At 44.6% G+C, this 26637-nt stretch overlaps 1 protein-coding gene across 1 annotated transcript in view; it reads left to right on the top strand.

The window, feature by feature from the left end:
- Window positions 1-26637, top strand: part of LOC121844127 (dedicator of cytokinesis protein 1-like) — a 34177-nt gene that overhangs the window by 1505 nt on the left and 6035 nt on the right. Inside the window, exons 2-4 of the mRNA XM_042314043.1 lie at window positions 4238-4380; window positions 5735-5933; window positions 14101-14266. Coding sequence (XP_042169977.1) covers window positions 4238-4380; window positions 5735-5933; window positions 14101-14266 — 508 coding nt within the window. The remainder of the gene's footprint in view (window positions 1-4237; window positions 4381-5734; window positions 5934-14100; window positions 14267-26637) is intronic.

Below are 26637 nucleotides of genomic sequence, written 5' to 3'. Positions count from 1 at the left end.
AGTCCGAGCTGTCGGTAGAGTCCGAGCTAGACGGGGTGGGGAGGCTCAAGTGAAATGAGGATTATTTAAGATACTATTTGAAGAGGGCGGGTTTCAGACGTTTTCAGAAGATGGGCAGGGACTCTGCTGTCCGAGCTTCAGGGGGAAGCTGGTTCCAACATTGGGGTGCCAGGACAGAGAAGAGCTTGGACTGGGCTGAGTGGGAGCTGCCCTCCCGTAGGGGTGGGAGGGCCTAGAGACCAGAGGTGGCAGAGTGTTGAGTTTGAGCAGAGCCTGAAGGTAGGGAGGAGCAGTTCCTCTTGAGCTACTTCTTCTCTCTCCTCTCCTGTTGTTGGCCCATTAAAAAGTGTCCCTGGATTTATTTCCTCGAACAAACTTTTATGCCATCACCTGCAGTGTTGTCAAAATGATGGGCACAATGAGGATTATTTTACACCAACGTTTTATGTGATACCATGGTGGTGTTGTTGACGCATGGAGAGAACAGAACAGACTGACCGTGGCTCAGTATTTCAGGTCCTTAACTCTCCATCTCCCCAAGTACAGACATGATATTTGTGGTCTTCCTGAACGGCACTCTATTGTGTCCTGTTCTTCTCAGAGTCATTTCTACTGTAGCTGGGACACAATGCTGCTGGCAATGTTACCTGCCAGACCCTGGGCCAGTTCAGTATGGAAGAGCACACACACTGAATCACCCCTAGACATGGATCTATAGACGCTATTAACTAACACTGATGGGAGTAGGAGGGTATTGATCACTCAAAGATAGGAGGAGGAGGCGGGTATTGATCACTCAAAGATAGGAGGAGTAGGAGGGTATTGATCACTCAAAGATAGGAGGAGATAGGAGGAGGAGGAGGGTATTGATCACGCAAAGATAGGAGGAGGAGGAGGAGGGTCACAGGTTGATCACTCAAAGGTAGGAGGAGGAGGAGGAGGGTATTGATCACTCAAAGATAAGAGGAGGAGGAGGGTATTGATCGCTCAAAGGTAGGAGGAGGAGGAGGAGGGTATTGATCACTCAAAGATAGGAGGAGGAGGAGGGTATTGATCACTCAAAGATAGGAGGAGGAGGAGGGTATTGATCACTCAAAGGTAGGAGGAGGAGGAGGAGGGTATTGATCACTCAAAGATAGGAGGAGGAGGAGGGTATTGATCACTCAAAGATAGGAGGAGGAGGAGGAGGGGAGGGTATTGATCACTCAAAGATAGGAGGAGGAGGAGGGGGTATTGATCACTCAAAGATAGGAGGAGGAGGAGGGTATTGATCACTCAAAGATAGGAGGAGGAGGAGGAGGGTATTGATCACTCAAAGATAGGAGGAGGAGGGTATTGATCACTCAAAGATAGGAGGAGGAGGAGGAGGGTATTGATCACTCAAAGATAGGAGGAGGAGGAGGGTATTGATCACTCAAAGATAGGAGGAGGAGGAGGGTATTGATCACTCAAAGATAGGAGGAGGAGGAGGAGGGTATTGATCACTCAAAGATAGGAGGAGTAGGAGGGTATTGATCACTCAAAGATAGGAGGGTATTGATCACTGCATCAAAGATAGGAGGAGGAGGAGGGTATTGATCACGCAAAGATAGGAGGAGGAGGAGGAGGGTATTGATCACTTTAAAGATAAGAGGAGGAGGAGGGTATTGATCGCTCAAAGGTAGGGAGGAGGAGGAGAAGGGTATTGATCACTCAAAGAAAATAGGAGGAGGAGGAGGAGGGTATTGATCGCTCAAAGGTAGGAGGAGGAGGAGGAGGGTATTGATCACTCAAAGATAGGAGGAGGAGGAGGGTATTGATCACTCAAAGATAGGAGGTGGAGGAGGGTATTGATCACTCAAAGATAGGAGGAGGGTATTGATCACTCAAAGATAGGAGGAGGAGGAGGGAGGAGGTGTCCTATTGATCACTCAAAGATAGGAGGAGGGTATTGATCACTCAAAGATAGGAGGAGGGTATTGATCACTCAAAGATAGGAGGAGGGTATTGATCACTCAAAGATAGGAGGAGGGTATTGATCACTCAAAGATAGGAGGAGGGTATTGATCACTCAAAGATAGGAGGAGGAGGAGGGTATTGATCACTCAAAGATAGGAGGGTATTGATCACTCAAAGATAGGAGGAGGGTATTGATCACTCAAAGATAGGAGGAGGGTATTGATCACTCAAAGATAGGAGGGTATTGATCACTCAAAGATAGGAGGAGGATTTACATGGTATAAATTCACGAGGTGGACTATCATCACTACCGCTGGCTCGTGTGTGTGTGTGTGTGTGTGTGTGCTGTGTGTGTGTGTGCGTGTGCGTGTGCGTGTGTGTGTGTGTGTGTGTGTGTGTGTGTGTGTGTGTGTGTGTGTGTGTGTGTGCGTGTGCGTGCGTGCGTGCACACGGTAATAATGAATATGCTGTAAGGACAGAACAGCACAGCCATAGCACAACAGACAAGGCTGACAACAGCCCAGGACTGTCTCAAGGAACTACGGCCCCAGGAACTACAGCCCCAGGAACTTTAGCCAGGCTGACAGCAGCCCAGGACTGTCTCAAGGAACTACGGCCCCAGGAACTACGGCCCCAGGAACTACAGCCCCAGGAACTTTAGCCAGGCTGACAACAGCCCAGGAGACTGTCTCAGGGAACTACGGCCCCAGGAACTTTAGCCAGACTGACACCAGCCCAGGTCTCTCTCAGGGAACTACAGCCACAGGAACTTTAGCCAGACTGACAGCAGCCCAGGCCTCTCTCAGGGAACTACGGCACCAGGAACAGAACTTTGTTATAGCCAGACTTTATAGTCAGGACTCTCACTTCCAATGTTATATGTAGCTCAATAATCTCTCTCTCTGTTTCTCTCTCTCTCTGTCTCTCTCTCTCTCTCTCTCTCTCTCTCTGTCTCTCTCTCTCTCTGTCTCTCTATCTCTCTCTCTGTCTCTCTCTCTGTCTCTCTCTCTCTCTCTCTCTCTCTCTCTCTGTCTCTATCTCTCTCTCTCTCTCTCTCTCTCTCTCTGTCTCTCTCTCTGTCTCTCTCTCTCTGTCTCTCTCTCTCTCTCTCTCTGTCTCTGTCTCTCTCTGTCTCTCTGTCTCTATCTCTCTCTCTGTCTCTCTCTCTCTCTCTCTCTGTCTCTCTCTCTGTCTCTCTCTGTCTCTCTCTCTCTCTCTCTCTCTCTCTCTCTCTCTCTCTCTCTCTTGTCAGTGTGTTATTAAATAATGGTGTCTCTTGGCTCTGTCTCTCTGTGTTTGTCTTGTGCTCCTCTCTGGATGACTGACTGGGACTCTGTCTCTGTCTCTCTGCTCTCTCTCTCTCACTGTCCCTCACAACAGTGTGTTATTCTCTGGTGTCCTCTGGCTCTGACAACTGTCCCCTCTAGACCTGGCTCAGATTTGTCAGCTGCAGTGGATGACAGACTCTCCAGTCTCTCTCTCTGCAGAGAGACACACCAGTCTCCTCTCTCAGAGACCTCTCTCTGTCTCTATCTCTCTCTCTGTCTCTCTCTGTTTCTCTCACACACTGTCTCACACACAGGGTAGACACACTCTGACACACTCACAGACAGGACTCTCTCAGATCTCTCTGTCACACACACACACACAGAGAGACACTACACTCACACAGACACACTCTCTCTCTGAGAGACACACTGTCTCTGTCTCTCACACACACACACACAGAGACACACACACATCTCACACAGAGACACTCACACACACAGAGTCTCACACTCTGTCTCTCACACTGTCTCTCTCACTCTCTGAGTCTCACACACTCTGTCTCATCAGAGAGAACTCACTCACTCTCTGTCTCACTCTGAACACAGTAGAATGTCTCTCTCTGTCTCTCTGTCTCACAGAGAATGGGGACTCTCATCTCTCTCTGAACCAGTAGAATGTTTCTCCATATCTGTCTCAGTAGAATGGGGACGTCCATATCCAGTAGAATGGGGACGTCCATCTGAACCAGTAGAATGGGGACTCCATATTGTCTCTCTTGAACCAGTAGAATGGGGACGTCCATATTGAACCAGTCTCTCTATAGGGGACTCCATATCTCCTCTCGTCTCTCTGTCTCTCTCTGTCTCCTATATTCTCTCTGTCTGGGGACTGTCCTATCTGAACTCTCTAGAATCTGGGACGTCCATATTGAACCAGTAGAATGGGGACGTCCATATCTGTCATGTTGTCAGTGTGTTATTAAATAATGGTGTCCTTGGCACTAAACTGTGTTGTGTGTTTGTTTGTGCAGCCTGCGGTGGATGACAGACGTGGGACCCGTCCTCGCTCTATGCTGCGTTCCTTCACCATGCCCTCACAACAGAGACCACTCTCTGTGGCTTCAGTCAACTCCATCTCCTCTGACAACTCCCCCTCCAGACCTGGCTCAGATGGGTATGATACACACACACACACACAGAGAACACACACACACACAGAGAGACACACACACACAACCAGAGAATGAGGGACACACAGAGAGACACACACACAATGGGGACGTCACACACAACCAGTAGAATGGGGACACCACACAGACACACACAGAATGAGGACGACACACAACACACAGTAGAATAGGGACACACAGAGACACACACACACACACAGACACACACACACACACATACAATGAGGACACACACACACAGAACCAGTAGAATGGGGACGTCCATAGAACCAGTAGAATGAGGGACGTCCATATAGAACCAGTAGAATGGGGACGTCCATATTGAACCAGTAGAATGGGGACGTCCATATTGAACCAGTAGAATGGGGACGTCCATATTGAACCAGTAGAATGGGGACATCCATATAGAACCAGTAGAATGGGGACGTCCATATTGAACCAGTAGAATGGGGACGTCCATATTGAACCAGTAGAATGGGGACGTCCATATTGAACCAGTAGAATGGGGACGTCCATATAGAACCAGTAGAATGGGGACGTCCATATTGAACCAGTAGAATGGGGACGTCAATATTGAACCAGTAGAATGGGGACGTCCATATTGAACCAGTAGAATGGGGACGTCCATATTGAACCAGTAGAATGGGGGACGTCCATATTGAACCAGTAGAATGGGGACGTCCATATTGAACCAGTAGAATGGGGACATCCATATAGAACCAGTAGAATGGGGACGTCCATATTGAACCAGTAGAATGGGGACGTCCATATTGAACCAGTAGAATGGGGACGTCCATATTGAACCAGTAGAATGGGGGACGTCCATATTGAACCAGTAGAATGGGGACACCCCTCTCTGAATTTCTGAACACAGCGGTCAATGAGGACCAGACACAAGGATGCACATATGACTAATGGGGACGTCAGGAGAAAACACAGCTTTCATTATGGGGTATTGTGATGTCATTATGGGGTATTGTGATGTCATTATGGGGTATTGTGATGTCATTATGGGATATTGTGATGTCATTATGGGATATTGTGATGTCATTATGGGATATTGTGATGTCATTATGGGGTATTGTGATGTCATTATGGGGTATTGTGATGTCATTATGGGGTATTGTGATGTCATTATGGGGTATTGTGATGTCATTATGGGATATTGTGATGTCATTATGGGGTATTGTGTGTAGATTGCTGAAGTTTTTATTTAATTTAATCCGTTTTAGAATAAGGCTGTGTAACGTAACAAAATCTGCACAAATCAATGGGTCTGAATACTTACTGAAGGCCCTGCATGTTCACTCCTTCTCCCTGTTGTCCTCTCCCTCCCAGCTTTGCCCTAGAGCCTCTCCTGCCAAAGAAGTTGCACTGCAAGTCCCAGGACAAGCTGGAGCGCGACGAGTCCGAGAGGGAGAGGAAGGACAAGAAGAAAGAGAAGAGGAACAGTAAACACCAGGAGATCTTTGACAAGGAGCTGAAGACCACCGACATCTCCGTGCAGCCCACCGAGGCAGTCATACTGTCAGAGACGGTGAGGGGGGACTATCCCTGGCTCTGCTCCTCCTCCTCCCTCCTCTCCTCTCCTCCACCCTGCCTCCCTCCTCCTCTCCTCCCTCCTCCTCTCCTCCCCCTCCCTCCTCTCCTCCCTTCCTACTCTTCTCTTCATTACAGCAGCAGAGCACCAAAGCCCACTGCTCTGGTCCTTTGGGATGAAGCCACTGGAAATTCAATTAAGAAAAGAATCAGAGTGTGGCCCCTAGATTCCCCTGGTGGTAGATCAGCCAGCCAGTCACCTGGCCCCTAGATGCCCCTGGTGGTAGATCAGTCAGCCAGTCGTCTGGCCCCTAGATTCCCCTGGTGGTAGATCAGTCAGCCAGTCGTCTGGCCCCTTGATTCCCCTGGTGGTAGATCAGCCAGCCAGTCACCTGGCCCCTAGATGCCCCTGGTGGTAGATCAGCCAGCCAGTCGTCTGGCCCCTAGATTCCCCTGGTGGTAGATCAGTAAGCTAGCCAGTCGTCTGGCCCCTAGATTCCCCTGGTGGTAGATCAGTCAGCCAGCCAGTCACCTGGCCCCTAGATGCCCCTGGTGGTAGATCAGCCAGCCAGTCACCTGGCCCCTAGATTCCCCTGGTGGTAGATCAGTCAGCCAGCCAGTCATCTGGCCCCTAGATTCCCTTGGTGATAGATCAGTCAGTCCAGATCAGTCAGCTCCAGTCTGGCCCCTAGATTCCCCTGGTGGTAGATCAGCCAGCCAGTCAGTCTGGCCCCTAGATTCCCCTGGTGGTAGATCAGCCAGCCAGTCGTCTGGCCCCTAGATTCCCTGGTGGTAGATCAGCCAGCCAGTCGTCTGGCCCCTAGATTCCTCTGGTGGTAGATCAGCCAGCCAGTCGTCTGGCCCCTTGATTCCCTGGTGGTAGATCAGTCAGCCAGTCGTCTGGCCCCTAGATTCCCTGGTGGTAGATCAGTCAGCTAGCCAGTCGTCTGGCCCCTAGATTCCCCTGGTGGTAGATCAGTCAGCTAGCCAGTCATCTGGCCCCTAGATTCCCCTGGTGGTAGATCAGTCAGCCAGTCGGCTGGCCCCTAGATTCCCCTGGTGGTAGATCAGTCAGCTAGCCAGTCGCCTGGCCCCTAGTTTCCCCTGGTGGTAGATCAGTCAGCTAGCCAGTCATCTGGCCCCTAGATTCCCCTGGTGCTAGATCAGCCAGCCAGTCGTCTGGCCCCTAGATTCCCCTGGTGGTAGATCATCCAGACAGTCGTCTGGCCCCTAGATTCCCCTGGTGGTAGATCATCCAGACAGTCGTCTGGCCCCTAGATTCCCCTGGTGGTAGATCATCCAGACAGTCGTCTGGCCCCTAGATTCCCCTGGTGGTAGATCAGCCAGCCAGTCGTCTGGCCCCTAGATGCCCCTGGTGGTAGATCAGTCAGCCAGTCGTCTGGCCCCTAGATTCCCCTGGTGGTAGATCAGTCAGCCAGTCGTCTGGCCCCTAGATTCCCCTGGTGGTAGATCAGCCAGCCAGTCACCTGGCCCCTAGATGCCCCTGGTGGTAGATCAGCCAGCCAGTCGTCTGGCCCCTAGATTCCCTGGTGGTAGATCAGTCAGCTAGCCAGTCGTCTGGCCCCTAGATTCCCCTGGTGGTAGATCAGTCAGCCAGCCAGTCACCTGGCCCCTAGATGCCCCTGGTGGTAGATCAGCCAGCCAGTCACCTGGCCCCTAGATTCCCTGGTGGTAGATCAGTCAGCCAGCCAGTCATCTGGCCCCTAGATTCCCTTGGTGATATATCAGTCAGTCAGCCGGTGGTAGATCAGTCAGCTAGCCAGTCGTCTGGCCCCTAGATTCCCCTGGTGGTAGATCAGCCAGCCAGTCGTCTGGCCCCTAGATTCCCCTGGTGGTAGATCAGCCAGCCAGTCGTCTGGCCCCTAGATTCCCCTGGTGGTAGATCAGCCAGCCAGTCGTCTGGCCCCTAGATTCCTCTGGTGGTAGATCAGCCAGCCAGTCGTCTGGCCCCTTGATTCCCCTGGTGGTAGATCAGTCAGCCAGTCGTCTGGCCCCTAGATTCCCCTGGTGGTAGATCAGTCAGCTAGCCAGTCGTCTGGCCCCTAGTTTCCCCTGGTGGTAGATCAGTCAGCTAGCCAGTCATCTGGCCCCTAGATTCCCCTGGTGGTAGATCAGTCAGCCAGTCGGCTGGCCCCTAGATTCCCCTGGTGGTAGATCAGTCAGCTAGCCAGTCGCCTGGCCCCTAGATTCCCTGGTGGTAGATCAGCCAGCCAGCCAGTCATCTGGCCCCTAGATTCCCTGGTGCTAGATCAGCCAGCCAGTCGTCTGGCCCCTAGATTCCCCTGGTGGTAGATCATCCAGACAGTCGTCTGGCCCCTAGATTCCCCTGGTGGTAGATCATCCAGACAGTCGTCTGGCCCCTAGATTCCCCTGGTGGTAGATCATCCAGACAGTCGTCTGGCCCCTAGATTCCCCTGGTGGTAGATCATCCAGACAGTCGTCTGGCCCCTAGATTCCCCTGGTGGTAGGTCAGCCAGCCAGTCGTCTGGCCCCTAGATTCCTCTGGTGGTAGATCAGCCAGCCAGTCGTCTGGCCCCTAGATTCCCCTGGTGGTAGATCAGCCAGCCAGTCGTCTGGCCCCTAGATTCCTCTGGTGGTAGATCAGCCAGCCAGTCGTCTGGCCCCTAGATTCCCCTGGTGGTAGATCAGTCAGCTAGCCAGTCATCTGGCCCCTAGATTCCCCTGGTGGTAGATCAGTCAGCCAGTCGGCTGGCCCCTAGATTCCCCTGGTGGTAGATCAGTCAGCTAGCCAGTCGCCTGGCCCCTAGTTTCCCCTGGTGGTAGATCAGTCAGCTAGCCAGTCATCTGGCCCCTAGATTCCCCTGGTGCTAGATCAGCCAGCCAGTCGTCTGGCCCCTAGATTCCCCTGGTGGTAGATCATCCAGACAGTCGTCTGGCCCCTAGATTCCCCTGGTGGTAGATCATCCAGACAGTCGTCTGGCCCCTAGATTCCCTGGTGGTAGATCAGTCAGCTAGCCAGTCATCTGGCCCCTAGATTCCCTGGTGCTAGATCAGCCAGCCAGTCGTCTGGCCCCTAGATTCCCTGGTGGTAGATCAGTCCAGCCAGTCGTCTGGCCCCTAGATTCCTCTGGTGGTAGATCAGCCAGCCAGTCGTCTGGCCCCTAGATTCCCCTGGTGGTAGATCAGTCAGCTAGCCAGTCGTCTGGCCCCTAGATTCCCCTGGTGGCAGATCAGCCATCCAGGCATCAGTCGTCTGGCCCCTAGATTCCTCTGGTGGTAGATCAGCCAGCCAGTCGTCTGGCCCCTAGATTCCCCTGATGGTAGATCAGCCAGCCAGCCAGTCGTCTGGCCCCTAGATTCCTCTGGTGGTAGATCAGCCAGCCAGTCGTCTGGCCCCTAGATTCCTCTGGTGGTAGATCAGCCAGCCAGTCGTCTGGCCCCTAGATTCCCCTGGTGGCAGATCAGCCATCCAGGCATCAGTCGTCTGGCCCCTGATAGAGCTTCTTCCTCGGGGCCTGAGAAGAGAGGAGAGATGACTCTTTCATTCAACGTCATTGGCACAGGGAAGAGGCTAACCGCTGTAAGCTGTTCTGTCTCCGTTAAATAAATCCACTCTAAGCATCACCCTGTTGAGGACTGACTTTGAGTTTTACAGCGGGGTTGAATGACATGAACTTGGAATCAACAGCTAATTGTCTACAATATATATATAAGTGTGGAGGCCTTTAAAACTTCTTCACAATACAGATTGAAATGATGCCCTACCACGTGAAACCAATATTGAGGCACTAACCACAAATAAGATGCAGTAAGCTGACAGTAAATCTGAGTTTCAATCTATACCCAGCTTTAGAAATACAAATAGCCTATTTGCATGTTCAGAGAGGAATACGATGAGCCAATCCCGACGAGGATACGAAAGCAATTTTCACCCTAAATGGTATTTAATTGCTCTCTCCTTTGTTATTCTTCAGCTTAGACACAGTTGGCCTTTCAGTGCAGTACATTTAATTGGCTTTCTAGTGAGATGTAGTTTAGATGGTTTTCTATTGAGATGTAGTTTAGATGGTTTTCTAGTGAGATGTAGTTTAGATGGTTTTCTATTGAGATGTAGTTTAGATGGTTTTCTAGTGAGATGTAGTTTAGATGGTTTTCTATTGAGATGTAGTTTAGATGGTTTTCTATTGAGATGTAGTTTAGATGGTTTTCTTGAGTTCTATTGAGATGTAGTTTAGTTTTTCTATTGAGATGTAGTTTAGATGGTTTTCTATTGTGATGTAGTTTAGATGGTTTTCTATTGAGATGTAGTTTAGATGGTTTTCTATTGAGATGTAGTTTAGATGGTTTTCTATTGAGATGTAGTTTAGATGGTTTTCTATTGAGATGTAGTTTAGATGGTTTTCTATTGGGATGTAGTTTAGATGGTTTTCTATTGAGATGTAGTTTAGATGGTTTTCTATTGAGATGTAGTTTAGATGGTTTTCTATTGGGATGTAGTTTAGATGGTTTTCTATTGAGATGTAGTTTAGATGGTTTTCTATTGGGATGTAGTTTAAATGGTTTTCTATTGAGATGTAGTTTAGATGGTTTTCTATTGGGATGTAGTTTAGATGGTTTTCTATTGAGATGTAGTTTAGATGGTTTTCTATTGGGATGTAGTTTAGATGGTTTTCTATTGAGATGTAGTTTAGATGGTTTTCTAGTGAGATGTAGTTTAGATGGTTTTCTATTGGGATGTAGTTTAGATGGTTTTCTATTGAGATGTAGTTTAGATGGTTTTCTATTGAGATGTGGTGAGATGTAGTTTAGATGGTTTTCTATTGAGATGTAGTTTAGATGGTTTTCTAGTGAGATGTAGTTTAGTTGGTTTTCTATTGTGATGTAGTTTAGATGGTTTTCTATTGAGATGTAGTTTAGATGGTTTTCTATTGTGATGTAGTGGGATGTAGTTTAGATGGTTTTCTATTGTGATGTAGTTTAGATGGTTTTCTATTGTGATGTAGTGAGATGTAGTTTAGATGGTGTTCTATTGAGATGTAGTTTAGATGGTTTTCTATTGAGATGTAGTTTAGATGGTTTTCTATTGAGATGTAGTTTAGATGGTTTTCTATTGAGATGTAGTTTAGATGGTTTTCTATTGAGATGTAGTTTAGATGGTTTTCTATTGGGATGTAGTTTAGATGGTTTTCTATTGAGATGTAGTGTAGATGGTTTTCTATTGAGATGTAGTGAGATGTAGTTTAGATGGTTTTCTATTGAGATGTAGTTTAGATGGTTTTCTATTGAGATGTAGTTTAGATGGTTTTCTATTGTGATGTAGTTTAGATGGTTTTCTATTGAGATGTAGTTTAGATGGTTTTCTATTGAGATGTAGTTTAGATGGTTTTCTATTGAGATGTAGTTTAGATGGTTTTCTATTGAGATGTAGTTTAGATGGTTTTCTATTGAGATGTAGTTTAGATGGTTTTCTATTGGGATGTAGTTTAAATGGTTTTCTATTGAGATGTAGTTTAGATGGTTTTCTATTGGGATGTAGTTTAGATGGTTTTCTATTGAGATGTAGTTTAGATGGTTTTCTAGTGAGATGTAGTTTAGATGGTTTTCTATTGAGATGTAGTTTAGATGGTTTTCTATTGAGATGTAGTTTAGATGGTTTTCTATTGAGATGTAGTTTAGATGGTTTTCTATTGAGATGTAGTTTAGATGGTTTTCTATTGAGATGTAGTTTAGATGGTTTTCTATTGAGATGTAGTTTAGATGGTTTTCTATTGAGATGTAGTTTAGATGGTTTTCTATTGTGATGTAGTGGGATGTAGTTTAGATGGTTTTCTATTGAGATGTAGTTTAGATGGTTTTCTATTGAGATGTAGTTTAGATGGTTTTCTATTGAGATGTAGTTTAGATGGTTTTCTATTGAGATGTAGTTTAGATGGTTTTCTATTGAGATGTAGTTTAGATGGTTTTCTATTGAGATGTAGTTTAGATGGTTTTCTATTGAGATGTAGTTTAGATGGTTTTCTATTGAGATGTAGTTTAGATGGTTTTCTATTGAGATGTAGTTTAGATGGTTTTCTATTGGGATGTAGTTTAGATGGTTTTCTATTGAGATGTAGTTTAGATGGTTTTCTATTGGGATGTAGTTTAGATGGTTTTCTATTGAGATGTAGTTTAGATGGTTTTCTAGTGAGATGTAGTTTAGATGGTTTTCTATTGGGATGTAGTTTAGATGGTTTTCTATTGAGATGTAGTTTAGATGGTTTTCTATTGAGATGTGGTGAGATGTAGTTTAGATGGTTTTCTATTGAGATGTAGTTTAGATGGTTTTCTAGTGAGATGTAGTTTAGTTGGTTTTATTGTGATGTGTTTAGATGGTTTTCTATTTTAGATGATTGAGATGTAGTTTAGATGGTTTTCTATTGTGATGTAGTGGGATGTAGTTTAGATGGTTTTCTATTGAGATGTAGTTTAGATGGTTTTCTATTGTGATGTAGTGAGATGTAGTTTAGATGGTGTTCTATTGAGATGTAGTTTAGATGGTTTTCTATTGAGATGTAGTTTAGATGGTTTTCTATTGAGATGTAGTTTAGATGGTTTTCTATTGAGATGTAGTTTAGATGGTTTTCTATTGAGATGTAGTTTAGATGGTTTTCTATTGAGATGTAGTTTAGATGGTTTTCTATTGAGATGTAGTTTAGATGGTTTTCTATTGAGATGTAGTTTAGATGGTTTTCTATTGGGATGTAGTTTAGATGGTTTTCTATTGAGATGTAGTTTAGATGGTTTTCTATTGAGATGTAGTGAGATGTAGTTTAGATGGTTTTCTATTGAGATGTAGTTTAGATGGTTTTCTATTGAGATGTAGTTTAGATGGTTTTCTATTGTGATGTAGTTTAGATGGTTTTCTATTGAGATGTAGTTTAGATGGTTTTCTATTGAGATGTAGTTTAGATGGTTTTCTATTGAGATGTAGTTTAGATGGTTTTCTATTGAGATGTAGTTTAGATGGTTTTCTATTGAGATGTAGTTTAGATGGTTTTCTATTGAGTTCTAGTGAGATGTAGTTTAGATGGTTTTCTATTGAGTTCTAGTGAGATGTAATTTAGATGGTTTTCTATTGGGATGTAGTTTAGATGGTTTTCTATTGAGATGTAGTTTAGATGGTTTTCTATTGTGATGTAGTGAGATGTAGTTTAGATGGTGTTCTATTGAGATGTAGTTTAGATGGTTTTCTATTGAGATGTAGTTTAGATGGTTTTCTATTGAGATGTAGTTTAGATGGTTTTCTATTGAGATGTAGTGAGATGTAGTTTAGATGGTTTTCTATTGAGATGTAGTTTAGATGGTTTTCTATTGAGATGTAGTGAGATGTAGTTTAGATGGTTTTCTATTGAGATGTAGTTTAGATGGTGTTCTAGTGAGATGTAGTTTAGATGGTTTTCTATTGAGATGTAGTGAGATGTAGTTTAGATGGTTTTCTATTGAGATGTAGTTTAGATGGGTTTCTATTGAGATGTAGTTTAGATGGTGTTCTAGTGAGATGTAGTTTAGATGGTTTTCTATTGAGATGTAGTTTAGATGGTTTTCTATTGAGATGTAGTGAGATGTAGTTTAGATGGTTTTCTATTGAGTTCTATTGAGATGTAGTTTAGATGGTGTTCTAGTGAGATGTAGTTTAGATGGTTTTCTATTGAGATGTAGTGAGATGTAGTTTAGATGGTTTTCTATTGAGATGTAGTTTAGATGGTTTTCTATTGAGATGTAGTTTAGATGGTTTTCTATTGGGATGTAGTTTTGATGTAGTCTGACTTCTAATAAACAATATGTTTGGTAGCAACATGATGGTTTTAGGTGGCATCTTTTTTTCTCCCTCCTCTCTCTCCCTCCTTTCTCTCCCTCCTCTCTCTCCCTCCTCTCTCTCCCGCCTCTCTCTCCCACCTCTCTCTTCCTCCTCTCTCTCCCTCCTATCTCTCTTTGTTTCTTGCTTGCTTTTTATGTCTTGCTCTCTCTCTCCTTCCTTCCTTCTCTCCTGATTGATTGATTGCATCCTGATCTCTGATGGCTCTCTCGAGACGTCATCAGATCAGCCCGCGTCCTCTTATCTATTTTTTGATTGTACGATTTGATTTGATTTGATTCCTACAGGATATGTGATACGTCTCTTCTCTCTCTCTCTGTGTGTTCAGATCAGCCCATTGAGGCCTCAGAGACCAAAGAGTCAGGTGTTGAACCTGTTGAGTGGAGACCGCCGTCTCTCTGTGTCCCCCGGACCCCCCCAGCCCCATTCTTCCCCGGGCCCCCCACCCATCACCCCCAGGAACAAACTGTCCTTCAGCCTGCTCACCGTCTCCAGTGAGTACACACATACATGGACAGATATGCACACACACACACACACACACACGCGTACACACACGCGTACCTCCGCCATGTTCTCTTACCCTGCTGGCTGAATGTTTCTTCTAGGGTCGTCTCTGTCTTCCCTGGGCTCTCTAGGGTCGTCTCTCTCTTCCCTGGGCTCTCTAGGGTAGTCTCTGTCTTCCCTGGGCTCTCTTGGGTCGCCTCTGTCTTCCCTGGGCTCTCTAGGGTCGTCTCTGTCTTCCCTGGGCTCTCTAGGGTAGTCTCTGTCTTCCCTGGGCTCTCTAGGGTAGTCTCTGTCTTCCCTGGGCTATCTTGGGTCGCCTCTGTCTTCCCTGGGCTCTCTAGGGTCGTCTCTGTCTTCCCTGGGCTCTCTTGGGTCGTCTCTGTCTTCCCTGGGCTCTCTAGGGTCGTCTCTGTCTTCCCTGGGCTCTCGAGTCATCTCTGTCTTCCCTGGGCTCTCTAGGGTTGTCTCTGTCTTCCCTGGGCTCTCGAGTCGTCTCTGTCTTCCCTGGGCTCTCTAGGGTCGTCTGTCTTCCCTGGGCTCTCGAGTCGTCTCTGTCTTCCCTGGGCTCTCTAGGGTCGTCTCTGTCTTCCCTGGGCTCTCTAGGGTCGTCTCTGTCTTCCCTGGGCTCTCTAGGGTCGTCTCTGTCTTCCCTGGGCTCTCTAGGGTTGTCTCTGCCTTCCCTGGGCTCTCGAGTCGTCTCTGTCTTCCCTGGGCTCTCGAGTCGTCTCTGTCTTCCCTGGGCTCTCTAGGGTCTCTGTCTTCCCTGGGCTTCCTGTCTTCCCTGGGCTCTAGGGTTGTCTCTGTCTTCCCTGGGCTCTCTGGGTCGTCTCCGTCTTCCCTGGGCTCTCTAGGGTCGTCTCCGTCTTCCCTGGGCTCTCTAGGGTCGTCTACGTCTTCCTTGGGCTCTCTAGGGTCGTCTACGTCTTCCCTGGGCTCTCTAGGGTCGTCTACGTCTTCCCTGGGCTCTCTAGGGTAGTTTCTGTCTTCTCTAGGGTCGTCTCCGTCTTCCCTGGGCTCTATAGGGCCGTCTCTCTTCCCTGGGCTCTCTAGGGTCGTCTCTGTCTTCCCTGGGCTCTCTTGGGTCGTCTCTGTCTTCTCTGGGCTCTCTAGGGTCGTCTATGTCTTCCCTGGGCTCTCTAGGGTCGTTTCTGTCTTCACTATGGTCGTCTATGTCTTCTCTGTGCTCTCTAGGGTCGTTTCTGTCTTCTCTAGGGTCGTTTCTGTCTTCCCTGGGCTCTCTAGGGTTGTCTGTCTTCCCTGTGATGTGTCATTGCATCACTGTGTCTTGCATCACTCTAACCCACAGAACCTATGCGGAGATAGATAGAGGCAGTGTATGGTGATAGATAGAGGGGGTGAAATTTGGTTTAGACTGAAACTTGGTATGACACAGAAGTCAATGCCAATAAACTCCTGGCAGATGAACTCAAACTGGACCTTAAACCATGGAGATGGAGGGACCAATAGGAATGGCTCTTTCTTTCCAGATGGACGGCCCAGATCTATAATGATGAAACTGCTCAGGGTCAAAGACAAGGAAGAGTTTCTCAGGAGAGCCATGTGCCTGAAGGAACCCTAAATCTCTTGACGGAAACCCTGAATCTCCTGAAGGAACCCTAAATCTCCTGAAGGAACCCTGAATCTCCTGAAGGAACCCTAAATCTCCTGAAGGAACCCTAACTCTCCTGAAGGAACCCTGATTCTCCCGAAGGGAACCTAAATCTCCCGAAGGGAACCTAAATCTCCCGAAGGGAACCTAAATCTCCCGAAGGGAACCTAAATCTCCCGAAGGGAACCTAAATCTCCTGATAAAACTAACACCAATGTATGGTTGTATTGGACATGCGAGACGTACACTCCTATGTTTCTGTTCCACTCTCTGGATGATTCCCACTGTGTATCTCTCTTAGTCAGGCAGGAACTCTGATAACATGGTCTCTAACCCATTAGATATTAATGAAACCAAGGATATCAACCCTGATAACATGGTCTCTAACCCATTAGATATTAATGAAACCAAGGATATCAACCCTGATAACATGGTCTCTAACCCATTAGATATTAATGAAACCAAGGATATCAACCCTGATAACATGGTCTCTAACCCATTAGATATTAATGAAACCAAGGATATCAACCCTGATAACATGGTCTCTAACCCATTAGATATTAATGAAGCCAATGATATCAACCCTGATAACATGGTCTCTAACCCATTAGATATTAATGAAACCAAGGATATCAACCCTGATAGCATGGTCTTATTAATGAAGCCAAGGATATCAACCCTGATAACATGGTCTTTAACCTGTTAGATATTAATGAAACCAAGGATATCAACCCTGATAACATGGTCTCTAACCCATTAGATATTAATGAAACCAAGGATATCAACCCTGATAACATGGTCTCTAACCCATTAGATATTAATGAAACCAAGGATATCAACCCTGATAACATGGTCTCTAACCCATTAGATATTAATGAAACCAAGGATATCAACCCTGATAACATGGTCTTATTAATGAAGCCAATGATATCAACCCTGATAACATGGTCTTTAACCCATTAGATATTAATGAAACCAAGGATATCAACCCTGATAACATGGTCTTTAACCCATTAGATATTAATGAAACCAAGGATATCAACCCTGATAACATGGTCTTAACCCATTAGATATTAATGAAACCAAGGATATCAACCCTGATAACATGGTCTCTAACCCATTAGATATTAATGAAACCAAGGATATCAACCCTGATAACATGGTCTCTAACCCATTAGATATTAATGAAACCAAGGATATCAACCCTGATAACATGGTCTCTAACCCATTAGATATTAATGAAACCAAGGATATCAACCCTGATAACATGGTCTTATTAATGAAGCCAATGATATCAACCCTGATAACATGGTCTCTAACCCATTAGATATTAATGAAACCAAGGATATCAACCCTGATAGCATGGTCTTATTAATGAAGCCAAGGATATCAACCCTGATAACATGGTCTTTAACCTGTTAGATATTAATGAAACCAAGGATATCAACCCTGATAACATGGTCTTTAACCTGTTAGATATTAATGAAACCAAGGATATCAACCCTGATAACATGGTCTCTAACCCATTAGATATTAATGAAACCAAGGATATCAACCCTGATAACATGGTCTTATTAATGAAGCCAAGGATATCAACCCTGATAACATGGTCTCTAACCCATTAGATATTAATGAAACCAAGGATATCAACCCTGATAACATGGTCTTATTAATGAAGCCAAGGATATCAACCCTGATAACATGGTCTTATTAATGAATCCAAGGATATCAACCCTGATAACATGGTCTTATTAATGAAGCCAAGGATATCAACCCTGATAACATGGTCTTTAACCTGTTAGATATTAATGAAACCAAGGATATCAACCCTGATAACATGGTCTTATTAATGAAGCCAAGGATATCAACCCTGATAACATGGTCTTTAACCTGTTAGATATTAATGAAGCCAAGGATATCAACCCTGATAACATGGTCTTATTAATGAAACCAAGGATATCAACCCTGATAACATGGTCTTTAACCTGTTAGATATTAATGAAGCCAAGGATATCAACTCTGATAACATGGTCTTATTAATGAAGCCAAGGATATCAACCCTGATAACATGGTCTCTAACCCATTAGATATTCACGATCCCGGATCCGGGATCGTGAATACAGCCTCAAGCTCATTACCATAACGCAACGTTAACTATTCATGAAAATCGCAAATGAAATTAAATAAATATATTTGCTCTCTAGCTTAGCCTTTTGTTAACAACACTTTCATCTCAGATTTTCAAAATATGCTTTTGAACCATAGCTAAACAAGCATTTGTGTAAGAGTATTGATAGCCTAGCATAGCATTAAGCCTAGCATTCAGCAGGCAACATTTTCACAAAAACAAGAAAAGCATTCAAATAAAATCATTTACCTTTGAAGAACTTCGGATGTTTTCAATGAGGAGACTCTCAGTTAGATAGCAAATGTTCAGTTTTTACAAAAATATTATTTGTGTAGGACAAATCGCTCCGTTTTGTTTGGCTACGAAAAAAACCTGTATCCAGGAGTGTAATTCTCTCCGCAAGCTCATTAGCATAACGCAACGTTAACTATTCATGAAAATCGCAAATTAAATGAAATAAATATATTAGCTCTCAAGCCTGAGTGCGGCTGGGGCCGACAGATAAAACATAAACAAGCAGAATGGAGTACCGTGATTAATGGACAGTCCAGAGTGCATCAGCTATGTAGCCAAGAGATCAGTGTCCAGGGGGCAGCGGTGGATGGGGCAGGGAAGCTAGACCGGCGAGTATTATCCAGGTTAAAAAAACTGTCTGGCTGTGCAGAAGGTAAAAGCCGCTAGCAGTGGCTAACAATGACTAAATAGCTTGTAGCTGGTTAGCTTCTGGAGGTTCTTGAATGTGTTCTAAAAATTATAAATAATAGCGGTTCCGTATCACATTGGGTGAGGCAGGTTACCGGAAGGTAAAATCAAATTAAAAATCAAAAAGAGACTGAAAGTAAATATGGGTCCAGTGAGTGGTTGGGCTGGCTGGGGACGCGGCGATTCAGACAGTTAGCAGGCCTGTGCTAACAAGCTAACAGTTAACAGCCCCGGCTAACAGGCCGGGGCTAAACAAGTTAGCAGTTAGCAGACCAAATTAGCAAGCAAGCAGATAGCAAAGGCTAGAAAGTTAGCCTTTGGGGGACGTTGCGATGGGGTTAAGTCTGTTTATGCCTCTTCATGCGGTGACATCGATAGACCTGTCGTGTATTGGGTGATTTCTATTGGGTGATTACAAGGATTGGGTGATTTCTATTGGGTGATTACAAGGATTGGGTGATGTCTATTGGGTGATTACAAGGATTGGGTGATTTCTATTGGGTGATTACAAGGATTGGGTGATTTCTATTGGGTGATTACAAGGATTGGGTGATTTCTATTGGGTGATTACAAGGATTGGGTGATTTCTATTGGGTGATTACAAGGATTGGGTGATTTCTATTGGGTGATTACAATGTAAAAGTATTTAGAAAGTGAGAAGCACTCACTGACATCTGACTTGTTGAATAGTTTATACTGCAGCTATCTGTATCCCCTCGTCTATAAGCTCACGAGACTGACATCTGACTTGTTGAATAGTTTATACTGCAGCTATCTGTATCCCCTCGTCTATAAGCTCACGAGACTGACCAGTCCACCTGCCTTGTTGAATAGTTTATACTGCAGCTATCTGTATCCCCTCGTCTATAAGCTCACGAGACTGACCAGTCCACCTGCCTTGTTGAATAGTTTATACTGCAGCTATCTGTATCCCCTCGTCTATAAGCTCACGAGACTGACATCTGACTTGTTGAATAGTTTATACTGCAGCTATCTGTATCCCCTCGTCTATAAGCTCACGAGACTGACATCTGACTTGTTGAATAGTTTATACTGCAGCTATCTGTATCCCCTCCTCTATAAGCCCACGAGACTGACATCTGACTTGTTGAATAGTTTATACTGCAGCTATCTGTATCCCCTCCTCTATAAGCCCACGAGACTGACATCTGACTTGTTGAATAGTTTATACTGCAGCTATCTGTATCCCCTCGTCTATAAGCTCACGAGACTGACATCTGACTTGTTGAATAGTTTATACTGCAGCTATCTGTATCCCTCGTCTATAAGCGTCTATAAGCTCACGAGACTGACATCTGACTTGTTGAATAGTTTATACTGCAGCTATCTGTATCCCCTCGTCTATAAGCTCACAGACTGACATCTGACTTGTTGAATAGTTTATACTGCAGCTATCTGTATCCCCTCGTCTATAAGCCCACGAGACTGACATCTGACTTGTTGAATAGTTTATACTGCAGCTATCTGTATCCCCTCGTCTATAAGCCCACGAGACTGACATCTGACTTGTTGAATAGTTTATACTGCAGCTATCTGTATCCCCTCGTCTATAAGCCCACGAGACTGACATCTGACTTGTTGAATAGTTTATACTGCAGCTATCTGTATCCCCTCGTCTATAAGCTCACGAGACTGACATCTGACTTGTTGAATAGTTTATACTGCAGCTATCTGTATCCCCTCGTCTATAAGCCCACGAGACTGACATCTGACTTGTTGAATAGTTTATACTGCAGCTATCTGTATCCCGTCATCTATAAGCCCACGAGACTGACATCTGACTTGTTGAATAGTTTATACTGCAGCTATCTGTATCCCGTCGTCTATAAGCCCACGAGACTGACATCTGACTTGTTGAATAGTTTATACTGCAGCTATCTGTATCCCCTCCTCTATAAGCCCACGAGACTTACCAGTCCACCTGCCTTGTTGAATAGTTTATACTGCAGCTATCTGTATCCCCTCGTCTATAAGCCCACGAGACTGACATCTGCCTTGTTGAATAGTTTATACTGCTATCTGTATCTGTCGTCTATAAGCCCACGAGACTGACATCTGCCTTGTTGAATAGTTTATACTGCCCCCTCCTCTATTTTCAGACTGACATCTGCCTTGTTGAATAGTTTATACTGCAGCTATCTGTATCCCCTCCTCTATAAGCCCACGAGACTGACCAGTCCACCTGCCTTGTTGAATAGTTTATACTGCAGCTATCTGTATCCCCTCCTCTATAAGCCCACGAGACTTACCAGTCCACCTGCCTTGTTGAATAGTTTATACTGCAGCTATCTGTATCTCGTCGTCTATAAGCCCACGAGACTGACACCTGCCTTGTTGAATAGTTTATACTGCAGCTATCTGTATCCCGTCGTCTATAAGCCCACGAGACTGACCAGTCCACCTGCCTTGTTGAATAGTTTATACTGCAGCTATCTGTATCTCGTCGTCTATAAGCCCACGAGACTGACCAGTTCACCTGCCTCCCTTATTGATTCTTTAAATAATGTGGCAGGTAATAACAGATGTACTTTTCATGAAATTTATGACCACTTTCCACTTTTCCTCGGCAACTGGAAAATGAACAGATGGGAATGATTAGTAGAATGTAGAATATTTAACTGAAGTAATTATGATCGCTTTAAGATGTTGATTGATGATATATATATATATTCAGGCTGATTTGGAGTCTGCTTGCCAGACTCACATCTTTCAATTGTTGTATTTCACCACTGCTTTCCCTAGTTAAGTCACGTAAGAGAGCAGCAGAAGGTTCTGGAAACATTGGGTTTTCTCAACCCGGTCTCAAAAAACCTTCAGTAAAAAAAAAATGAAAAAGTTGTGTAAAAGGTTCATCAATCATCTGTTGAGTAAGAAAAAAGGCCTGTACAACTCCCCCATGTCAATGTCCTATTGGAAATAAGACCTATACTGATCCTGATGTTTTTTCAAGTCAGTTAAATACATTATGTTTGTGTGAATGTGAGTTCCTCTCTGCCAAAGACAACAGAGAAAACGGATTGAAATCCCCCTGGGTTACATGACCCTTCTCTGCTTCAGTGTGATCCTCCTGATGGGAGGCGATGGAGATCATCGGTAACTTAAAGATATCAGTAGCAGGTCATGATGAGATCGGTGTCTCTGTGGTGAAATCGGTGTCTTCCTCGATCACTGAGCCTCTTTATAACGTCCATCTTCACCAAATCAATCCCAACTGGTATTGTTCCTAAAGATTCAAAAATTGCCAAAGTTATACCTCTCTCTATAAATCTGGAGATCCAAGATATTTGACAAATTATCGCCCCAAATATCTGTACTACCATGTTTTTCTAAAGTCCTAGAAAGATTGGTGTATAAGAGAATGCTGAAACATTTAAATCAGCACTGTATTCTATATGAGCACCAATATGGTTTTTCATAAAAAACTACTCCACAGATACGGCTCTTTCGCAACACGTGGATGAAATCTTTACATCCGTGAACAACAATGAACGGTATCTTTAGAGATTCATCCCAAAGCGTTTGACACGGTCGATCATTAAATATTACTTTCTAGATTGCATTGTTATGTTTGTCATGATTTAACATAAAATTGGATATATAGTTCATGTTTATGATAGAGAACAATGTGTTAATGCAAACGGCTGTGTATCTACCAGGGCCAAGATATCCTGTGGTGTGACACAGGGTTCAAAACCTGTCTAGTTGTCATACTGGAGGGTGAGGGTTAGTGGTGAGGGTTTTACCAGTCTAGTTTTCATAGTGGAGGGTGAGGGTTTTACCTGTCTAGTTTTCATAGTGGAGGGTAGGGGTTTTACCAGTCTAGTTTTCATAGTGGAGGGTAAGGGTTAGTGGTGAGGGTTTTACCAGTCTAGTTTTCATAGTGGAGGGTAAGGGTTAGTGGTGAGGGTTTTACCAGTCTAGTTTTCATAGTGGAGGGTAAGGGTTAGTGGTGAGGGTTTTACCAGTCTAGTTTTCATAGTGGAGGGTAAGGGTTAGTGGTGAGGGTTTTACCAGTCTAGTTTTCATAGTGGAGGGTAGGGTTAGTGGTGAGGGTTTTACCAGTCTAGTTTTCATAGTGGAGGGTAAGGGTTAGTGGTGAGGGTTTTACCAGTCTAGTTTTCATAGTGGAGGGTAAGGGTTAGTGGTGGGTTTTACCAGTCTAGTTTTCATAGTGGAGGGTAAGGGTTAGTGTGAGGGTTTTACCAGGTTTTACCAGTCTAGTTTTCATAGTGGAGGGTAAGGGTTAGTGGTGAGGGTTTTACCAGTCTAGTTTTCATAGTGGAGGGTGAGGGTTAGTGGTGAGGGTTTTACCAGTCTAGTTTTCATAGTGGAGGGTAAGGGTTAGTGGTGAGGGTTTTACCAGTCTAGTTTTCATAGTGGAGGGTGAGGGTTAGTGGTGAGGGTTTTACCAGTCTAGTTTTCATACTGGAGGGTAAGGGTTAGTGGTGAGGGTTTTACCAGTCTAGTTTTCATAGTGGAGGGTAAGGGTTTTAGTCTAGGTGGAGGGTAAGGGTTAGTTTTTTACCAGTCTAGTTTTTATAGTGGAGGGTAAGGGTTAGTGGTGAGGGTTTTACCAGTCTAGTTTTCATAGTGGAGGGTAAGGGTTAGTGGTGAGGGTTTTACCAGTCTAGTTTTCATAGTGGAGGGTAAGGGTTAGTGGTGAGGGTTTTACCAGTCTAGTTTTCATAGTGGAGGGTAAGGGTTAGTGGTGAGGGTTTTACCAGTCTAGTTTTCATAGTGGAGGGTAAGGGTTTTACCAGTCTAGTTTTCATAGTGGAGGGTAAGGGTTAGTGGTGAGGGTTTTACCAGTCTAGTTTTCATAGTGGAGGGTAAGGGTTAGTGGTGAGGGTTTTACCAGTCTAGTTTTCATAGTGGAGGGTAAGGGTTAGTGGTGAGGGTTTTACCTGTCTAGTTTTCATAGTGGAGGGTGAGGGTTTTACCAGTCTAGTTTTCATAGTGGAGGGTAGGGGTTTTACCAGTCTAGTTTTCATAGTGGAGGGTAAGGGTTTTACCAGTCTAGTTTTCATAGTGGAGGGTAAGGGTTAGTGGTGAGGGTTTTACCAGTCTAGTTTTCATAGTGGAGGGTGGAGGGTGAGGGTTTTACCAGTCTAGTTTTCATAGTGGAGGGTAAGGGTTAGTGGTGAGGGGGTTTTACCTGTCTAGTTTTCATAGTGGAGGGTAAGGGTTAGTGGTGAGGGTTTTACCAGTCTAGTTTTCATAGTGGAGGGTAAGGGTTAGTGGTGAGGGTTTTACCAGTCTAGTTTTCATAGTGGAGGGTAAGGGTTAGTGGTGAGGGTTTTACCTGTCTAGTTTTCATAGTGGAGGGTAAGGGTTAGTGGTGGAGGGTTTTACCAGGTGGAGGGTTTTACCAGTCTAGTTTTCATAGTGGAGGGTAAGGGTTAGTGGTTTTTACCAGTCTAGTTTTCATAGTGGAGGGTAAGGGTTAGTGGTGAGGGTTTTACCAGTCTAGTTTTCATAGTGGAGGGTAAGGGTTAGTGGTGAGGGTTTTACCAGTCTAGTTTTCATAGTGGAGGGTAAGGGTTAGTGGTGAGGGTTTTACCAGTCTAGTTTTCATAGTGGAGGGTAAGGGTTAGTGGTGAGGGTTTTACCAGTCTAGTTTTCATAGTGGAGGGTAAGGGTTAGTGGTGAGGGTTTTACCAGTCTAGTTTTCATAGTGGAGGGTAAGGGTTAGTGGTGAGGGTTTTACCAGTCTAGTTTTCATAGTGGAGGGTAAGGGTTAGTGGTGAGGGTTTTACCAGTCTAGTTTTCATAGTGGAGGGTTTTACCAGTCTAGTTTTCATAGTGGAGGGTAAGGGTTAGTGGTTTTTACCAGTCTAGTTTTCATAGTGGAGGGTAAGGGTTAGTGGTGAGGGTTTTACCAGTCTAGTTTTCATAGTGGAGGGTAAGGGTTTTACCAGTCTAGTTTTCATAGTGGAGGGTAAGGGTTAGTGGTGAGGGTTTTACCTGTCTAGTTGTCATAGTGGAGGGTAAGGGTTAGTGGTGAGGGTTTTACCTGTCTAGTTGTCATTGTGGATCGTACTATTTTGCCCTTTGTTATTCCTAATCTATATCCATGACCTTGCTGTTGGGTCTTCTACCGTACCTCCCTTCTCTTTACTGATGATACCAATTAGATTGTATCACCCAAGCATTTTTGATTCACTAAGTAAATGAAACCAACTCAGGCATGGCCACATTTTCTAAATGATTCCAGATAAACAAATTCTCTTTAAACATTAATACATTCAACTTTATTATATTCAATTAAATGGAACAGGCCACATCCACTAGATTCCTCAGAGCTCTAATTGATGAAACGTTATCCTGGTAGGAACATATTCATTTTGTCTGTAGCAAAGTGATGAAAATCTGTTGGAATCATCAGAGTGGTTTGGTTCATCAGGTTCGCTTCTCAACGCTACACTAGAGCTGCGTTGACCCAGATCTCATGTACTGTAATATTGTCTGGGCCCAGTACAGACGTCTCCTACCTACACAGATTATTCATCATACAAAATACAATGTGACTATTCACCGCTGGCGCCATCTGAATAATTAGTATGTTTGGTTATCTGTTTATTTTGGTACTTGTGTATTGTATTCCGTTTTTATTCTGGTTTTTATATCAGCCTTTGTGCTTCCAGCCACACCTGCAAACTGTGTTTGTTGTCTCTTGTTGTTGTCTGTCTCTTGTTGTTGTCTGTCTCTTGTTGTTGTCTGTCTCTTGTTGTTGTCTGTCTCTTGTTGTTGTCTGTCTCTTGTTGTTGTCTGTCTCTTGTTGATGTCTGTCTCTTGTTGATGTCTGTCTCTTGTTGTTGTCTGTCTCTTGTTGATGTCTGTCTCTTGTTGTTGTCTGTCTCTTGTTGATGTCTGTCTCTTGTTGATGTCTGTCTCTTGTTGTTGTCTGTCTCTTGTTGATGTCTGTCTCTTGTTGATGTCTGTCTCTTGTTGTTGTCTGTCTCTTGTTGATGTCTGTCTCTTGTTGTTGTCTGTCTCTTGTTGATGTCTGTCTCTTGTTGATGTCTGTCTCTTGTTGTTGTCTGTCTCTTGTTGATGTCTGTCTCTTGTTGTCTGTCTGTCTCTTGTTGTTGTCTGTCTCTTGTTGATGTCTGTCTCTTGTTGTTGTCTGTCTCTTGTTGTTGTCTGTCTCTTGTTGTCTGTCTCTTGTCTGTCTCTTGTTGATGTCTGTCTCTTGTCTGTCTCTTGTTGTTGTCTGTCTCTTGTTGATGTCTGTCTCTTGTTGATGTCTGTCTCTTGTTGTTGTCTGTCTCTTGTTGATGTCTGTCTCTTGTTGTTGTCTGTCTCTTGTCTGTCTGTTGTTGATGTCTGTCTCTTGTTGATGTCTGTCTCTTGTTGATGTCTGTCTCTTGTTGTTGTCTGTCTCTTGTTGATGTCTGTCTTGTTGATGTCTGTCTCTTGTTGTTGTCTGTCTCTTGTTGTTGTCTGTCTCTTGTTGTTGTCTGTCTCTTGTTGATGTCTGTCTCTTGTTGTTGTCTGTCTCTTGTTGTTGTCTGTCTCTTGTTGATGTCTGTCTCTTGTTGTTGTCTGTCTCTTGTTGATGTCTGTCTCTTGTTGATGTCTGTCTCTTGTTGATGTCTGTCTCTTGTTGATGTCTGTCTCTTGTTGATGTCTGTCTCTTGTTGATGTCTGTCTCTTGTTGATGTCTGTCTCTTGTTGTCTGTCTGTCTCTTTGTTGTTGTCTGTCTCTTGTTGATGTCTGTCTCTTGTTGTTGTCTGTCTCTTGTTGATGTCTGTCTCTTGTTGATGTCTGTCTCTTGTTGATGTCTGTCTCTTGTTGATGTCTGTCTCTTGTTGATGTCTGTCTCTTGTTGTTGTCTGTCTCTTGTTGATGTCTGTCTCTTGTTGATGTCTGTCTCTTTGTTGTTGTCTGTCTCTTG

The sequence above is a fragment of the Oncorhynchus tshawytscha genome, unplaced genomic scaffold, assembly GCF_018296145.1.
Source record: "Oncorhynchus tshawytscha isolate Ot180627B unplaced genomic scaffold, Otsh_v2.0 Un_contig_949_pilon_pilon, whole genome shotgun sequence".
NCBI lineage: Eukaryota > Metazoa > Chordata > Actinopteri > Salmoniformes > Salmonidae > Oncorhynchus > Oncorhynchus tshawytscha.
Note: the sequence above shows the minus strand (reverse complement) of the source record. Positions and strands in the feature narration are given on the sequence as shown.